The following is a 12,692-nucleotide window of genomic DNA, read 5'->3' on the forward strand; positions in this document are numbered from 1 at the left end:
CCAGCCTCCTGCACGTTTGCTTCCTGCCTCCCTCCTGAAACTAGCACTAGCCTACTGCTCTTTTGCTTCCCTCCCACCCCCATAATCACATTATCTTTTAAGGCACGTGGTCTTTTCTTGAGCTAGCCTGTCTAGGAGAAGTGAGCAGAAATACCCTAAATAGTCTCTTCAGGGCCCAGGCATGGCCACAAAACTATTTCGGGGCTCCTACGAGGCAGGGGCCACCTGGTCAGGGCGTGGGGACACGTGGTGGGTCCTAAAGCATCTTCCCAGGGCTGCTCGGTGTTGTTTGTTTCCTGATTACCAAAGCACCATACGTGCCTCCTGTCAAAAAAAAAAAAAAAAAAAAATTGGGAAATTCATAGAAAACGGAAACATCCCATAACCAGTGATTTGGAGTGGGGGGTGGGGCATGAATTCAGGACATTGACATGCAGATGCACTAGGTCTTCAACTCCCAACCCTGGGCGGCAGGTAGCCACCAGCAGTGGACCAGGCCGTGTTCGAAGGACTGTGACAGGTGACTGAAAGTTGAAATTGTCTACAGGGTATAGCACGCCCGGCTGTCACAGACTGTTGATTATTTTGTTTGGTTGCTTTAGTTACAGGGCCCGTTGTTCATAAACATAAATGCTGGTTTTTAACTGGCCGATTTATGACTTCTGTACCTCTGCTCGCTTGATGACAGCCAAGCCCACTGGACTGTGGCTCCTCCAGCCTTCTCCCAGCTACAGACACAGAATGACTCAGCCTGACCACGACCGCAACAATGAAAAGAAAAGTTAAAAGAAAAAACTGGCTGAGTGGCTAACCTTTTCTCACTTCTGTGCATTGCTTGGCTGCTTGCACACATGATCAAATGACAAATAAGAAGAGAGTTTGCCTGTAAAACCACCCCCACCAGCACTGCAGCTCTGGCTGTTCTCTCCGAACTTGCTCTGTGAGAAGGCAGCCCCCAGCTGGCTAATCAAGACTCCTAACTGGACCGCAAAAGTCTCGCTGTGTCTTTAGGCTGTGCACCCCACCACAGGACCCATCAAGGCCATCTGGGGGCGCGTTCCTCATGGAGCCACCTAGGCAGGGACTGGGTGCCTTCCGCAGCTGGAGCAACTCAACTCCATCCCCGCAGAGTCATTGGCTCCTAAACAGAAACAACCCAGGCACTTTCCCAGTGCCTAAAAACAGATCCAGAGCGGCCCCGCCCTTCCTCCACCTCTTTAATCTGGGCTACCAGTGACGCAGAGGGAGTGCACAGAAGCCGCAGCCGGGCTGGGGCATTCGGGGGATCCCCTAATACCAAATTCTCCGGGTCTCGCTTCGGGTATAACACGCTGAGCAGCCAGACTTTCTTTTTTGTTGTTGTTGTTTTGAGAAGTTTGCTTTTACTCTTAATGAGTTCTTTGTTTTATGAAGACAGGAAGGGGGGGCACATCTGAAGAAGAGGCTGCACCCGCAGCCTCGGGAACCCCATATCCCTAAGGGGGTGCCTGGGTGCAGTCCCTGCCACTCCCCCTGGTTCCCGCTCCCTGCTGGTGAGAGCTCCAGTACCAGAGCCCCTGTGACCCTCCCGGGAGACCCACATGCAGTTCTTGGTCCTGGATTCCTGGCCCAGCCCTGGCTGCTTCAGGCGCTGGGGAATGAGACAATGAATGCAAGGTCTCTGTTTCTCTGCGCGTACAATAAAAATAAACAATTCAAAAAAAAAAAAGCCTTAAAAAAGCAGAGAGGAAGTGCGAGGCGAGGGCTGGCAGCGCTGGGCAGCGGAGCCCCGGGCTCTGAGTCACCACCTGTGAGCACTTCCTACAAGCCCCTTTCCTGTGCCCGGTGTGGAGAAGGCAACTCCAGTGTTCCGGTCCTGCGCAGCACTGGCTGGAGTAGGCAAGTTCATTCCTTGCTTGCGGTTTCCGCTCCACCTCTGGGACGGCACCTCGAGGCGCGGGCAGCAGGTGAGCTGGGCACTGGCGCTGCCGCACCTCCGCAGGGCACTGGCGAGGAGAGTAGGGCAGAAGCCAGCTGGCCAGAGAAATCCCCGCAAAATGTGACCTGGGGCACGAGGTGAAGCCAGAGCAATGGCAGCAGAAACCACGGGGCGTCCTGCAGCTGCAGCTGGCTGAGAGCCAAGAGCTCACAGGCAGGAGCCTCTGACATAGGGACCCGGAGGGGAGCAGGTGACCAGAGTGTAGCTGTGGCTGCCTCATGTCTGTCTCATATTCACCTGCCTTATGTGCAGGTGCTGTGGCCTGCGATTGAATCTTTATTCCCGGTGCTGGCCTCACAGAGCTAAGAGTTTATGGCAGAGGGGAAAAAAAAAACAAAAACAAAAACAAAACCACCAGGCTCACGTGCTAGCGGGATTTATTTAACAGAGAATATACACTCACACGTGCCTGTGGACCACCCCACACAGAGATACCTGTCACGCGTGGGCCCCAGTTACCTGTGGGGGGAGGGGAAGCCGGAGAGGGAGGGATTCACATGCTCCATCAGCCTCCTGTGAGATAGAGGGAGGTGCCCTCACCGAATGCCTAAATAGAGTGAAGTTGGGCTTGTGTGCGGCACTCTGGGGCTTCGTGGTGCCTCCAGGTGGAGTTTAATTTCCACATGGCCATCATGGTGGCTCCTGCTTCCTGGTCCTGGATGAGCCACAAGGGTGTGGTGGGAAAGTGGGCATCCTGGGCTGACAGGTGAGGGGCACAGAGACACAGTGCGGGGCAGGTAGAAACTCCAGCTCACCTGTCCCTGCCTGAGCTTCCTGCCGACTCCCCCCATACCCAAGGCGGACAGAGACGCCATGCAAACGAATGGAGCCCAGAGTTGGCCGCCATCCTACTTTGCCTACCCCAGATGAGAACACCCGACTACCGGGGTGCAACCCTGCCGTGGTGGCTTCAGGGGGAGTCCCTGCTGCCTGTGTAAGACACGGCAGTGGGTCCTATCTTGCCTGTGGCTTCTGGTGGCCTCTAGGGATAGCAGTGGAGTCCTGTGGTTTGGGGCCTACTGTCCCTTCTCTCTTACCCAGCAGCCGCGTGGCTTACGTGGGCCAGAGGGTCAGTCCAGGAACTACAGGTGTGAGCTAAGGGCAGGAGGTGCTGCCTCAGTGCTGGTATCTCAGAGAGTGGGCCGCCTGCCCCTGCAGTCGCTGAGTTCCCTCCGGCCCTGCTCGGCCAGCTGAGAATCCTGTCCATCTGTGGCTGCTGAGCCTTTCTCATGACCTAGGGAGTGAGGAGTCCGGCTCATGACGGCACCCTGAGGCTGGTGGTCACTGAGAGCCCATGACCAGAAGCCTCCTCTCTCCCAGGGCCCAGTCTCAAACCAGGAGTACACTCACATGGTATGCTTGTCCCTGCTGCGAGTGGCACGGGACACTGGGAGCCCATGTCCTGATTCTCCATTAGGAATAGCCCTGGGGGCTGGTGCTGTGGTGCAGTGCGTTAAGCCGCCATCTGCAGTGCCAGCATCCATATGGGTGCTAGTTCAAGTCCTGGTTGGTCCACTTCTGATCCAACTCCCTGCTAATGTGCCTGGGAGAGCAGTGGAGGATGGCCCAAGTACTAGGGACCGGGCCCCATCCGCAGCGATTTAGGGAGTGAGCCAGTAAGCCAGTGGAAGGAAGATCTTCCCCTTTCTCTCTCTCCCAAGTGCCCCAAAAGGAAGTGCAAGATGCAGAGGACAGAGCACGGCCAGGAGATACCAGAGGGACGGACGGGAGAAGTAGATACCAGGTGGGGCAGAGGATCTGTCTAGACTGATCTCTGAATTCTAAGAAATTCTCACTGTCAGGAGCCAGCCTGGTGGAGGGAGAGGGAGAGGGAGGGGCCCTTTCCTACACCAGGTTCAGCAGCTGGTTCATGGCCTGTGGGTTGAAGAAGGCTTAGCCAGCTCAGGATTGTGTAGCGCAGATTCAGGGCCCAGTCACGGGAGACTGGGGCACAGGAACACAGGCATAGGTTTGTGGGCAGCAAGCAGCATGGACTCTCCACTTGAGGGGTCGTTCTCGGAGAGATTCATCCTCCAAACAAAGAGGAGGCTGAGCCCATCCCAGGATGAAGGGTGGGAAGGCCTTTGGGAACCAACTCCTAAGGCAGAGCACAGGGCGTTCCTGTAACTAGAGAACGTGTCTAAGATCTTGGTCCCCCTGCAGGAAGAGAACTGTGGGATGCTCCAAGGTTAAAATGAACTAGCAAGGTTTGTTGTAAGCAAAGTCCACTATCCGGAGTGGCAGAGTGGGCGGGCAGGGGGAACAGCATCTATGCTGAGAATCTGAGGAAGATTCCTTCTTTATTGCATCTGATGGGGGGAGGGTGGAGAATTCCTGAGACCGGAGGACTCTAGGAGTAGTCGGGGCTGTCCTGGAGCAGGGCATCACCTGTCTTTTCTCTAACCAGGGCCTCTCCCATCTGTGATGCTGGAATCAACCACAGTGACCACACGACTGACATGACACTGCCTATCTGGGACATTCACCATTGGGTGCCTTTGGAGTTGTTGGGCCGTGGAAAGTGCTTGCAGCCCTTTGGGCCTCTCGGCTCCGCTCATATGGAGTTCTCTTCAACTACAGCTCCCATACCCAGGGACTCTGGCCCCTTCCTTCTTCTACTGGGAAACAGGACGAGCTCTGTCTCCTGTGACCTCATCAGGCTGAGTAAGGATGTAGGCACTTCCTAGCCCAGGAGTCCAGATTCCGTGCTGAGTGGCCCAGAGTCCTATGTGGAAGTGTTCCTTTGAGGGAATAGGGAAGACCTGGGAGACTTGGTCAAAGAGTCCTTTTTTGTTTTGTTTTGTTTTGTTTTTGTTAGCTTTTTTAATTAACACCTGGAAGAGCCCAGTTTAAGACCCAAGTTACAAAGAGAAACACGGAATATAAGGAGAGAGACTGCAAGCAGCCATGCCAGTGAGAGTTTGTATCCAGACTGCAAGACACTGCCTGTGCCCTCCTTTTCGTGTTAGTTTCTGTACCATTTTGTTTTTATGTATTGATTCTGTATTTTAACCTGTCATGAGCCGTTAGCCCCAGTTCAGTAACACTGGTGCTATGACTTGGATCCCATCTCTTCACTAGGTGTGCTTGCCATTCCCTGTTCAAACTCTGGCCCAGCGACACAATGCAGCGCACTCCACTGTGGGAGATCCCGTGAGACTGCCTGCCTAGCCCATGCAGTTAGCCTGAGTTCTGACAGGCCCAGGAGCCCCAGGCACGTTTCCCCCAGCCCTGCCTCTGCCAATCAGGTAAACTGCTCCTGGGTGTGGCCCAGGCCCACCTGGAAAGCTAGGAGCCTATGTGACCTTCAAGCTGATTGAGAAGCATATCGGCAAAATACAACCTTCAGTTATAGAATTAGTGCTGCCATGAATCAGTTAGGTGCCCTCTGCCTGCCCTTTACAAGGTGTGCTTGGTGCTAATAAAGCTGTCGTGTGCCCTGAAACTTGTCTCCGGTGTGTCTTATGGAAGAGTGCTGGTGCCCCACCCATGCCGACAGTGTGCGGGACTCCCAGGATGAGCCCGTGACTGGCACCCAATGTGAGGTGTGAACGCATATGGTGGGCTGGGTGCAGGCCCACAATGCCTCTCTGCTAGGTGAAGAGGGTACCTGTCTTGTTCTAGGGACCGCGGACACAGTCGTGGGCTCTTGTGTGGACATGGTTAATAATGGCTGGCCACGGTTTCTAACTTTACTTATCTTTCTACCTCCCACCCTGGCCCTTATGTGTGCTCTGTGCTTGAGCCACAGCCTGGGAAGCCGAAGCCTAACTGTCGCCCTGAAGGATGCATGCCATGCCTTCGATGTGGGGTCTGAGGCAGCTAAGGTGGAGTGTGGAAGCCCAGACCCTTTTACAGTTGCTGCTGGCATAGTGAGGGCACAAGAGAGTCTGGATGCTGAAGCAGCACCTTGACAGAAGGGACTCCATGTGGAGCACCTGAGACTCCATTCTGGGAAAGCACCCTCCCCCCCACCATGAGAGTCTGGTCTGAAACTATGATCTAAAACAGTCGGACACCAGCAGTCCACTACATCTCACTTGGCAAAGCACAGAACCCCCTAGCATGATCGCTCAAGCTTGAAAGTAGAAAGGGTGCACCCGGGGTAATGATAAAAATGTGATTTGTCTATATCCTACATATAATTAAAACCAATAATTGGATTAATGTCAAGATTCTAATTGATGATTGTTAAGACTGTAACTGGTACTGTCAAGATTATAATGGATACTAATTTCGCATAGGTTTTAGGTTATCTTGACCCCAGGAACTATGTGCTCCCTCACCATCTTAGCGACCATGTATTCCTCTCCCAATTTTGCAGTTTTTGCCTTTATACACCCTGCTGCTTTGGGTCTCTGGGCGAGAGTTCTTGGGGCATGAGCCCCCTCTAGGCCGCCAGCAATAAAGGACTCTCAAACTCTTCAGTGTGTGGCGCTCCTCTGTCCGCACTCGCTCAGGCACAACAATGCCAAGCATCAAACTGTTCCACTTGATAGAAGATTTGTTTCCTAAATACTGTGTGCTTTATTTATGTACTAGTGTCCATGAGCTTGCGCTCCTCGCAACGGAGAGAGCAGTGGGCAGCAGGGGGTGCTCCATCCACACCTCTCGCCCTGCAAGGGGAACAGCAGCCCCCCAGGTCCTCTGCACCCGGGAGTGGGGTTTTAACAAGGCCAGGAACCCAGGATGCCTGCCTGCCTGCCTGCCTGCCTCCCTGCAGCCCACCCACATGTTCTTCCTCTGTCTGTCCTCCTTCCCTCCTCCTTCTCCTTCTCCCCACCCTCCCTCCACCTTTCCTTCTGTAGGCAGAGCAACACACACACACACACACACACGCACGCACACACAGAGGGAAAGAGGGAGAGAGAGAGAGCGAGGGAATGAGGGAGAGAGCGAGGGAGCTGTCACCTGCAGTGCTCCAGGCCGTGCAGGTGCTAGACTTTGACCATGTCTTGGATTGGACTGAAGCCTCCCAAGGAGCGACTCCACCCAGCCAGAAAGCGGGCAAAGGTAGCTTGGCAGACAGGAGTCAGCCTGCTACCTCAGAGCTGCTCTGACTCCAACCTGGCACAGGGCCAGCAGCCAGTGGCGCGAAAAAGTCCTTGTAACTGTATGTAAATGAGTTGGCTGTCCTTAAATACGCAGTCAGTGCTGAACTCACTCACTCCGGGATGGAGCTGCTGGCCCTGCGCTGCTTCACGTCCCTGCTGCTTCTGCTCCTGCCTCTGCTGGCAGCCGGGCTCCAGGCACTGCTGGCCGGTGAGTGCTTTCAGGGCAGGGGAGCAGGGCCTGGGAGAGAGGGTGGGGACCTCCTCGCGGGCCTGCGGCTACCCTGAGGCCCCTTCTCCTAGAGGTCACAGGAGGAGGATGGGAGGGGGCGGTGGAAACTGATGGTGCCCCAGGCCCATCCTGGGGTCAGTGGGCACGGAGCCATGGGGCACGAATGAGTGCGGACCCTGCAGGAAGGCCATCCCCCGACTCCGCTCTGCAACCACAACTCCCCCTCCAACCACCAGCGTCCACTTGCTGCCAACCATCACCCACTATCCCCACCACTCACAGCCTCATCAGGCCACTTTGCTCCTGAGTTGATGAGTCCTGTGAGCCCCGGGGCCATCTCAGCACGGGACCAGGAACACAGGGATTCCCTGCCAGTCTGCCTTTCTCATCCTTCCTGGTCTGTCCTGAGTCCCTTAGTCACTGAAAGACTGTAGACTAGTCTTGGCACAGGACCAGGATCCCCGGGCTTCGGGTCCAATCTGTCCCTTTCTCATCTGGCAGGTCCTGACTTCTCCCCTACCTGATGGCCTCATTCCGCTGCCTGAGGTCACCCCAGGCAGGCACACCCAGACCTCAGCCCAGTGCCTGAATTTGAAGGGATGGGGCCACCATCCCCCCACCACCACCCTGGGTTCAGGCACCTTGTCCTGCACTTCCCCTCGCTGCTGGGAGGCAGCACTATAGGTGACGAGCCTTGTTTTCACAGGAGCTGGCCAACTTGTGTGCAAAGGGGACTTACTGGCTCTGAGTCATCTGTCTCCCCAGCTGCTCAATTTTTCTTGCTGTCCTCAGTGACATCACCAGCCAGGGACAACTTGCAAAGGAACTAGGGCCCAGATCTGAGCAGGGTCCCATTTGCCCACCCCAGGTTCGCGGCATCCTCAATGTCCCGGCTGCTGGAGCCCCAGCCCACAGGGTGTCCTTCTCGAGTGGAGTCTCGGGTGTGTGGGTGAGAGTCAGCAGTGGATTCTGTCCTGCTGCGGCTTCTGGTGGCCGCAGGGAGAGGAGTGGGGTCCTGTGGTTGCAGCGTTACTGCTACTCCTGTGCTGTCCAGCGGAGTCCTGGGTCCACGTGGGGACACTCCCTGCAGCCGCTGTGTGAGCTCACCTCGGGGTGAGTGGTGCTGCCTCGTGCTGGCATCTGGGGACAGGCTCCCTGCTACTGCAGCTGCTTTGCTTCATCTGGCCCTGCCCCCACACCCCCGGCTCCAGAGAATTGTGTCCAGTGGCGACTGCCAGGCCTGTCTCTTGAATGACCTCGTGGGTGAGGAGCCCTGCTCATGATGGCAGCTGGGAGGCTGTGTGGTCACCCCTAGCCCGTGGCCGGATGCCCCCCCTCTCTTCGTGAGTCCGGTCCCATACCAAGAACCACACTGAAATGGGTAGACGTCCCTTGTGTAGTGGGTGTGGCCTTGCCTGTCCACACTGGAGGTCCAGGCTAGCATTCTCCAGATAGGAGTTGCCCGACACGGCCCCTTTCCCAGCACAGAGCTCTGGCCGTGGAGAATGGGGCAAATACAACCACGTTCATTCATTCATTCATTCATTCACATCTTCAACCAATTTGTGGAGAGATGGGATGAAAAGGTGTCTAATTGGGCGCAGAAAACGTTTTGAAACCTGTGCACACAAAGTCCCTGTTTTCCTGGGAACATGTACTTTCTGTGAGCACCTTGAAGACCCACGTGTTGTCTGAGGTTCCTGTGGTGCTGGAAGCTCAGAGCGGGGTGGTTGCAGCTGATGCTACATGGCCTGCAAGCCCTTAGCTGGTTACTAGATATCCTCTCAGAGGGAATTCTGGGAGTCAGCCTGGTATTCACCCAGTGTTCACCTGCATCACCACCTGTCCAGCAGACTCAGCTACCTCAGAGGGTGGTCTCACCCATAATCTGTGTTAAGTTCCTGCAGGAGGAGTTTCTTCCACACGCAGGGGAGGATGACTCACACCCTGTGCTTGCAGGGCTGCCGCTCAAACAGCTCCCAGCAGCTGAGAGGCCTCCCTTAAGGGAGGAATGTGAGCTGGCAGATGTCAAGGTCTTGCCCAACCCCTCCTGACAGGCTTCCTGTGATCTCCAGCCATGGGAGCCTACCATGACTGTGAACTAAACAGACCTGCTGCTCTCCACCCTCAAGAGGCCCCTCTGTGGCCCAGGGTCCCTCTCCAACACCCTCCCTGCTCACTTCCTACCTAACCTACAGCCAGTACCTCCGGAGCAGTTAACAAGACACCTGCCTTTCACAGGGTGTCCACCAGGAGTTCCTCACAGGCGAGGGGCACGGGTGGCTCCAGCTCAGGAAACTGAAGTTCTGGGCTCGAGTTCTGTGTTTTACCCAGGACCAGCGTCCATGGGATGTACGTGGAGATCTGCGGTCTCTGGTGGTGGACGTTGGTGTCCTCGTGTGCTCACTCCCCGAGTTACCTAGACTTTCCTTCACCCAGAGGCGTGCAGTGAGAGCCGTTGCTGTTTCCCACTGCCTGCCTCTCGGGAAACCTTGTTCTCAGTCCTGCCCTCCTAGGCACACCTGTCTCTGTCTTTCTCTTGCCTCTTGGAGTCAGTTCTGCCAGGTGCTCCCAGAAGACAGTGGCTGCCCAGGGACCATGCACACCATGGTTTGCACTTCCTAAGCACGTGGTGTCGGAGTTTCTGTTCTGATGCATGTGAGCTTAGGTACTGTGTGTGCTTACACAGGACTCCTGTCACCAGCTCCCTCTGAGTCTAGTGGGCCATGTGAGGACCCTGTGTACTTGGTCAGAGAACCTGAATGAATTACAAGGAGCACAGGTGGGAGAAAGTCAGGAGCCAGTGATGGAGTTGCCATGGCAGGAATTGATTTCCCTGCGTCCCAGCCCCGCCCTTCAGGTGGGCTCCTGAGTGTCTTGGAGCTGGGGGAGAGGTTGAGTGTGAGTCCTTTCTCATCCCCACGCCTCACTCGTGTTTCTCTTCCACAGACAGTCACTCCCTCTGCTACAACATAACTGTCAATCCCAAGGCCAGACATGGACAGCAACGCTGTGATGTTCAAGGTCACGTGGATGACAGGAGGATTCTGCACTGTGACTGCAGCTTCACTAAGATCAGCTTTTTTGACCCCCTTGGGAGGGAAGTGGATGCCATTGACAACTGGGCAGAGCAGACAGAAATGCTGCGAGACGTGGTGGACGCCCTCAACCAGCAAGTGGCCGAAATGAAACATTCCACAAGCAAGGGTGAGCCTGAAAGTCCCTGGGCAGAGGGCAGGTTTGTGAACCAGGACTGAGGATTTCCATGTGCAGAACTGGACACTGCTCTTCCTTTGGAGGCCCAGCGACAAGGTGGGAGAGGTGGGACATCAGGGCCAGGTATGCAAAGGGGACGGGAATGCAGGATCCCAGGTGGGGCAGAGGGTCTGTCAAGACTGATCTGGGCATGGGGACTTCCTTATGTTTCTGTGAAGTTGCAAGTTGGCCCCACTCAAGTGCCCCAGGAGGAAGTGCAGGATGCAGAGGACAGAGCAGGGCCAGGAGATACCAGAGAAACGGATGGGAGAAGTGGATCCCAGGTGGGGCAGAGGACCTGTCAAGACTGATCTCTGACAATGTCTTTCCAATGGGGGCAGATCCCTGGAGCCTGCAGGGCAGGATGTGCTGTCAGTGTGGAGCCAGCGGCGGCAGGCACGGGTCCTGGCAGTTCAGCTTCGATGGACAGATCGGCCTCCTCTTTGACCCGGACGCCAGAATGTGGGCACAGGTTCATCCTGGGGCCAGCTGGATGAAGACAACCTGGGAGAATGACAGGCAGCTGACTGAGTTCTTGCGGAAGGTGTCCGTGGGAGACTGCACAAGGTGGCTGGGGAACTTCTTGTTGCCCAGGGAGGAGATGCTGGAGTCTACAGGTAACTAGGGCCAGGGGTGGCGGGAAGGGGTTTTCCCTGGAGATGAGGTGAAGCCACCATGTGCATGTGTGTGTGCAAGGGTTTTGGTGCAATGGTGTGGTTGCCGGTGGATATGTGTGTGGGAACATGGATTTGTGTGCATGCTGTGTGTCTGTGTGTGCATGTGAGGATGTAGGCATGAATGCATGTGTGTGTGTTGTGCCAGTGTGTGCATGTCTGTGTGTGTGTCTGAGAACGTGATCCAGTGCTGTGTCCCTCCCTATGACAGCAACAGTATGGCTGCCTTTCCCAGGAGCAGGAGCTGGAAGGCCTCTCCTGGGGTTTGGAGTCTGCATGGGGGCCTCCAATCTTCTGCTTCCATTTCAGCGCAGCCACCCACAACCTCAGGAGCCGTCCCATCCAAGGTCATGGCCACCATGCCCATGTCCTGGACTTTTCTCCTGCTCCTCACCGGCTCAGTCCTCCTTGTCCGGTAAGGGGAGCCATTCTGAGTGACAGGTATGGAGGGCAGCACGGGAGGGAAGCACAGGGCAGATGGCTGGCTTGGGAAATGGGAAAGGGATTCCCTGAGTCCACCCCTGCCCTCTGAGCTGGACCTGCTTGTGTGGAGATGAGTCCTGGAGAAGCAGACCTCATGTTCCTCAGTAGAATGCCCAGCCCCACCCTCTGAGTCACCAGCACCTTCCCCAGGGACTCTTAGTGTAGTCAGAAAAAATCCACACTGAGCGTCTGAACATGCAGAGCACCATCCATCCCTCTGTCTCCTCCATCCCTACCCCACCCTTTTCCTTATCAGGTGATCTCCTGCTGTTTCTGCCTTTGTGCCTTAGGTGTCTTCACTAGCTTGACCCGTGCAGTTGATGCAAGATGTGATATGGAAGCTTGAAGAGCTTGAGGCAAATGGGATGGAGACATTGGGCTGCCAGAGAAGGCTGATGCACAAGTTCTTTTTTTTTTTTTTTGGTCTTTCTTTCTTATTTAAAATTTCTATTTAATAAATACAAATTTCAGAATTACAACTTTTGGATTATAGTGGTTTTTCTTCCTATAACCACCCTCCCACCTGCAAACCATCCCATCTCCTACTCCCTCTCCCATCCCATTCTTCATTAAGATTCATGTTTAATTATCTTTATATACAGAGATCAACTTAGCATATCCTAAGTAAAGAATTCAACAGTCGATGCATACGTACTCATCACAAAATTTCTTTTATCCAGTCTTCAGTTAATGGGCATTGGGGTTGATTCCATATCTTAGCTATTGTGAGTTGAATTGCAATAAACATGAGGGTACAGATAACTCTTTCATATGCTGATTTCATTTCACTTGGTAAAATCCCAGGAGTGGGATGGCTGGGTCATATGCTTGGTCTCTATTCAAATTTCTGAGGTAACTCAATACTGACATTCCACAGTAGCTGTACCAGTTTAATTCCTACCAACCATGGATTAGGGTACGTTTTCCCACAAATCCACACCAGCCATGTTGTTTATTGATTTCTGTATGAAACCCATTATGACAGGGGTGAGGTGAAACCTCACTGCAATTTTGATTTG

At 54.7% G+C, this 12,692-nt stretch overlaps 1 protein-coding gene across 1 annotated transcript; it reads left to right on the top strand.

Moving 5' to 3' along the window:
* The first annotated feature begins 6,902 nt into the window (after positions 1 to 6,902).
* Positions 6,903 to 12,075, top strand: LOC138843147 (UL16-binding protein 1-like). The gene is made up of 5 exons (XM_070074605.1): positions 6,903 to 7,240; positions 10,211 to 10,468; positions 10,858 to 11,133; positions 11,500 to 11,605; positions 11,964 to 12,075. The coding sequence occupies exons 1-5, from the start codon at positions 7,153 to 7,155 to the stop codon at positions 11,974 to 11,976; spliced, it is 741 nt and encodes a 246-aa protein (XP_069930706.1). The 5' UTR covers positions 6,903 to 7,152; the 3' UTR covers positions 11,977 to 12,075.
* Positions 12,076 to 12,692: the final 617 nt, after the last annotated feature.

Source organism: Oryctolagus cuniculus, chromosome 5 (assembly GCF_964237555.1).
Source record: "Oryctolagus cuniculus chromosome 5, mOryCun1.1, whole genome shotgun sequence".
Classification (NCBI taxonomy): domain Eukaryota; kingdom Metazoa; phylum Chordata; class Mammalia; order Lagomorpha; family Leporidae; genus Oryctolagus; species Oryctolagus cuniculus.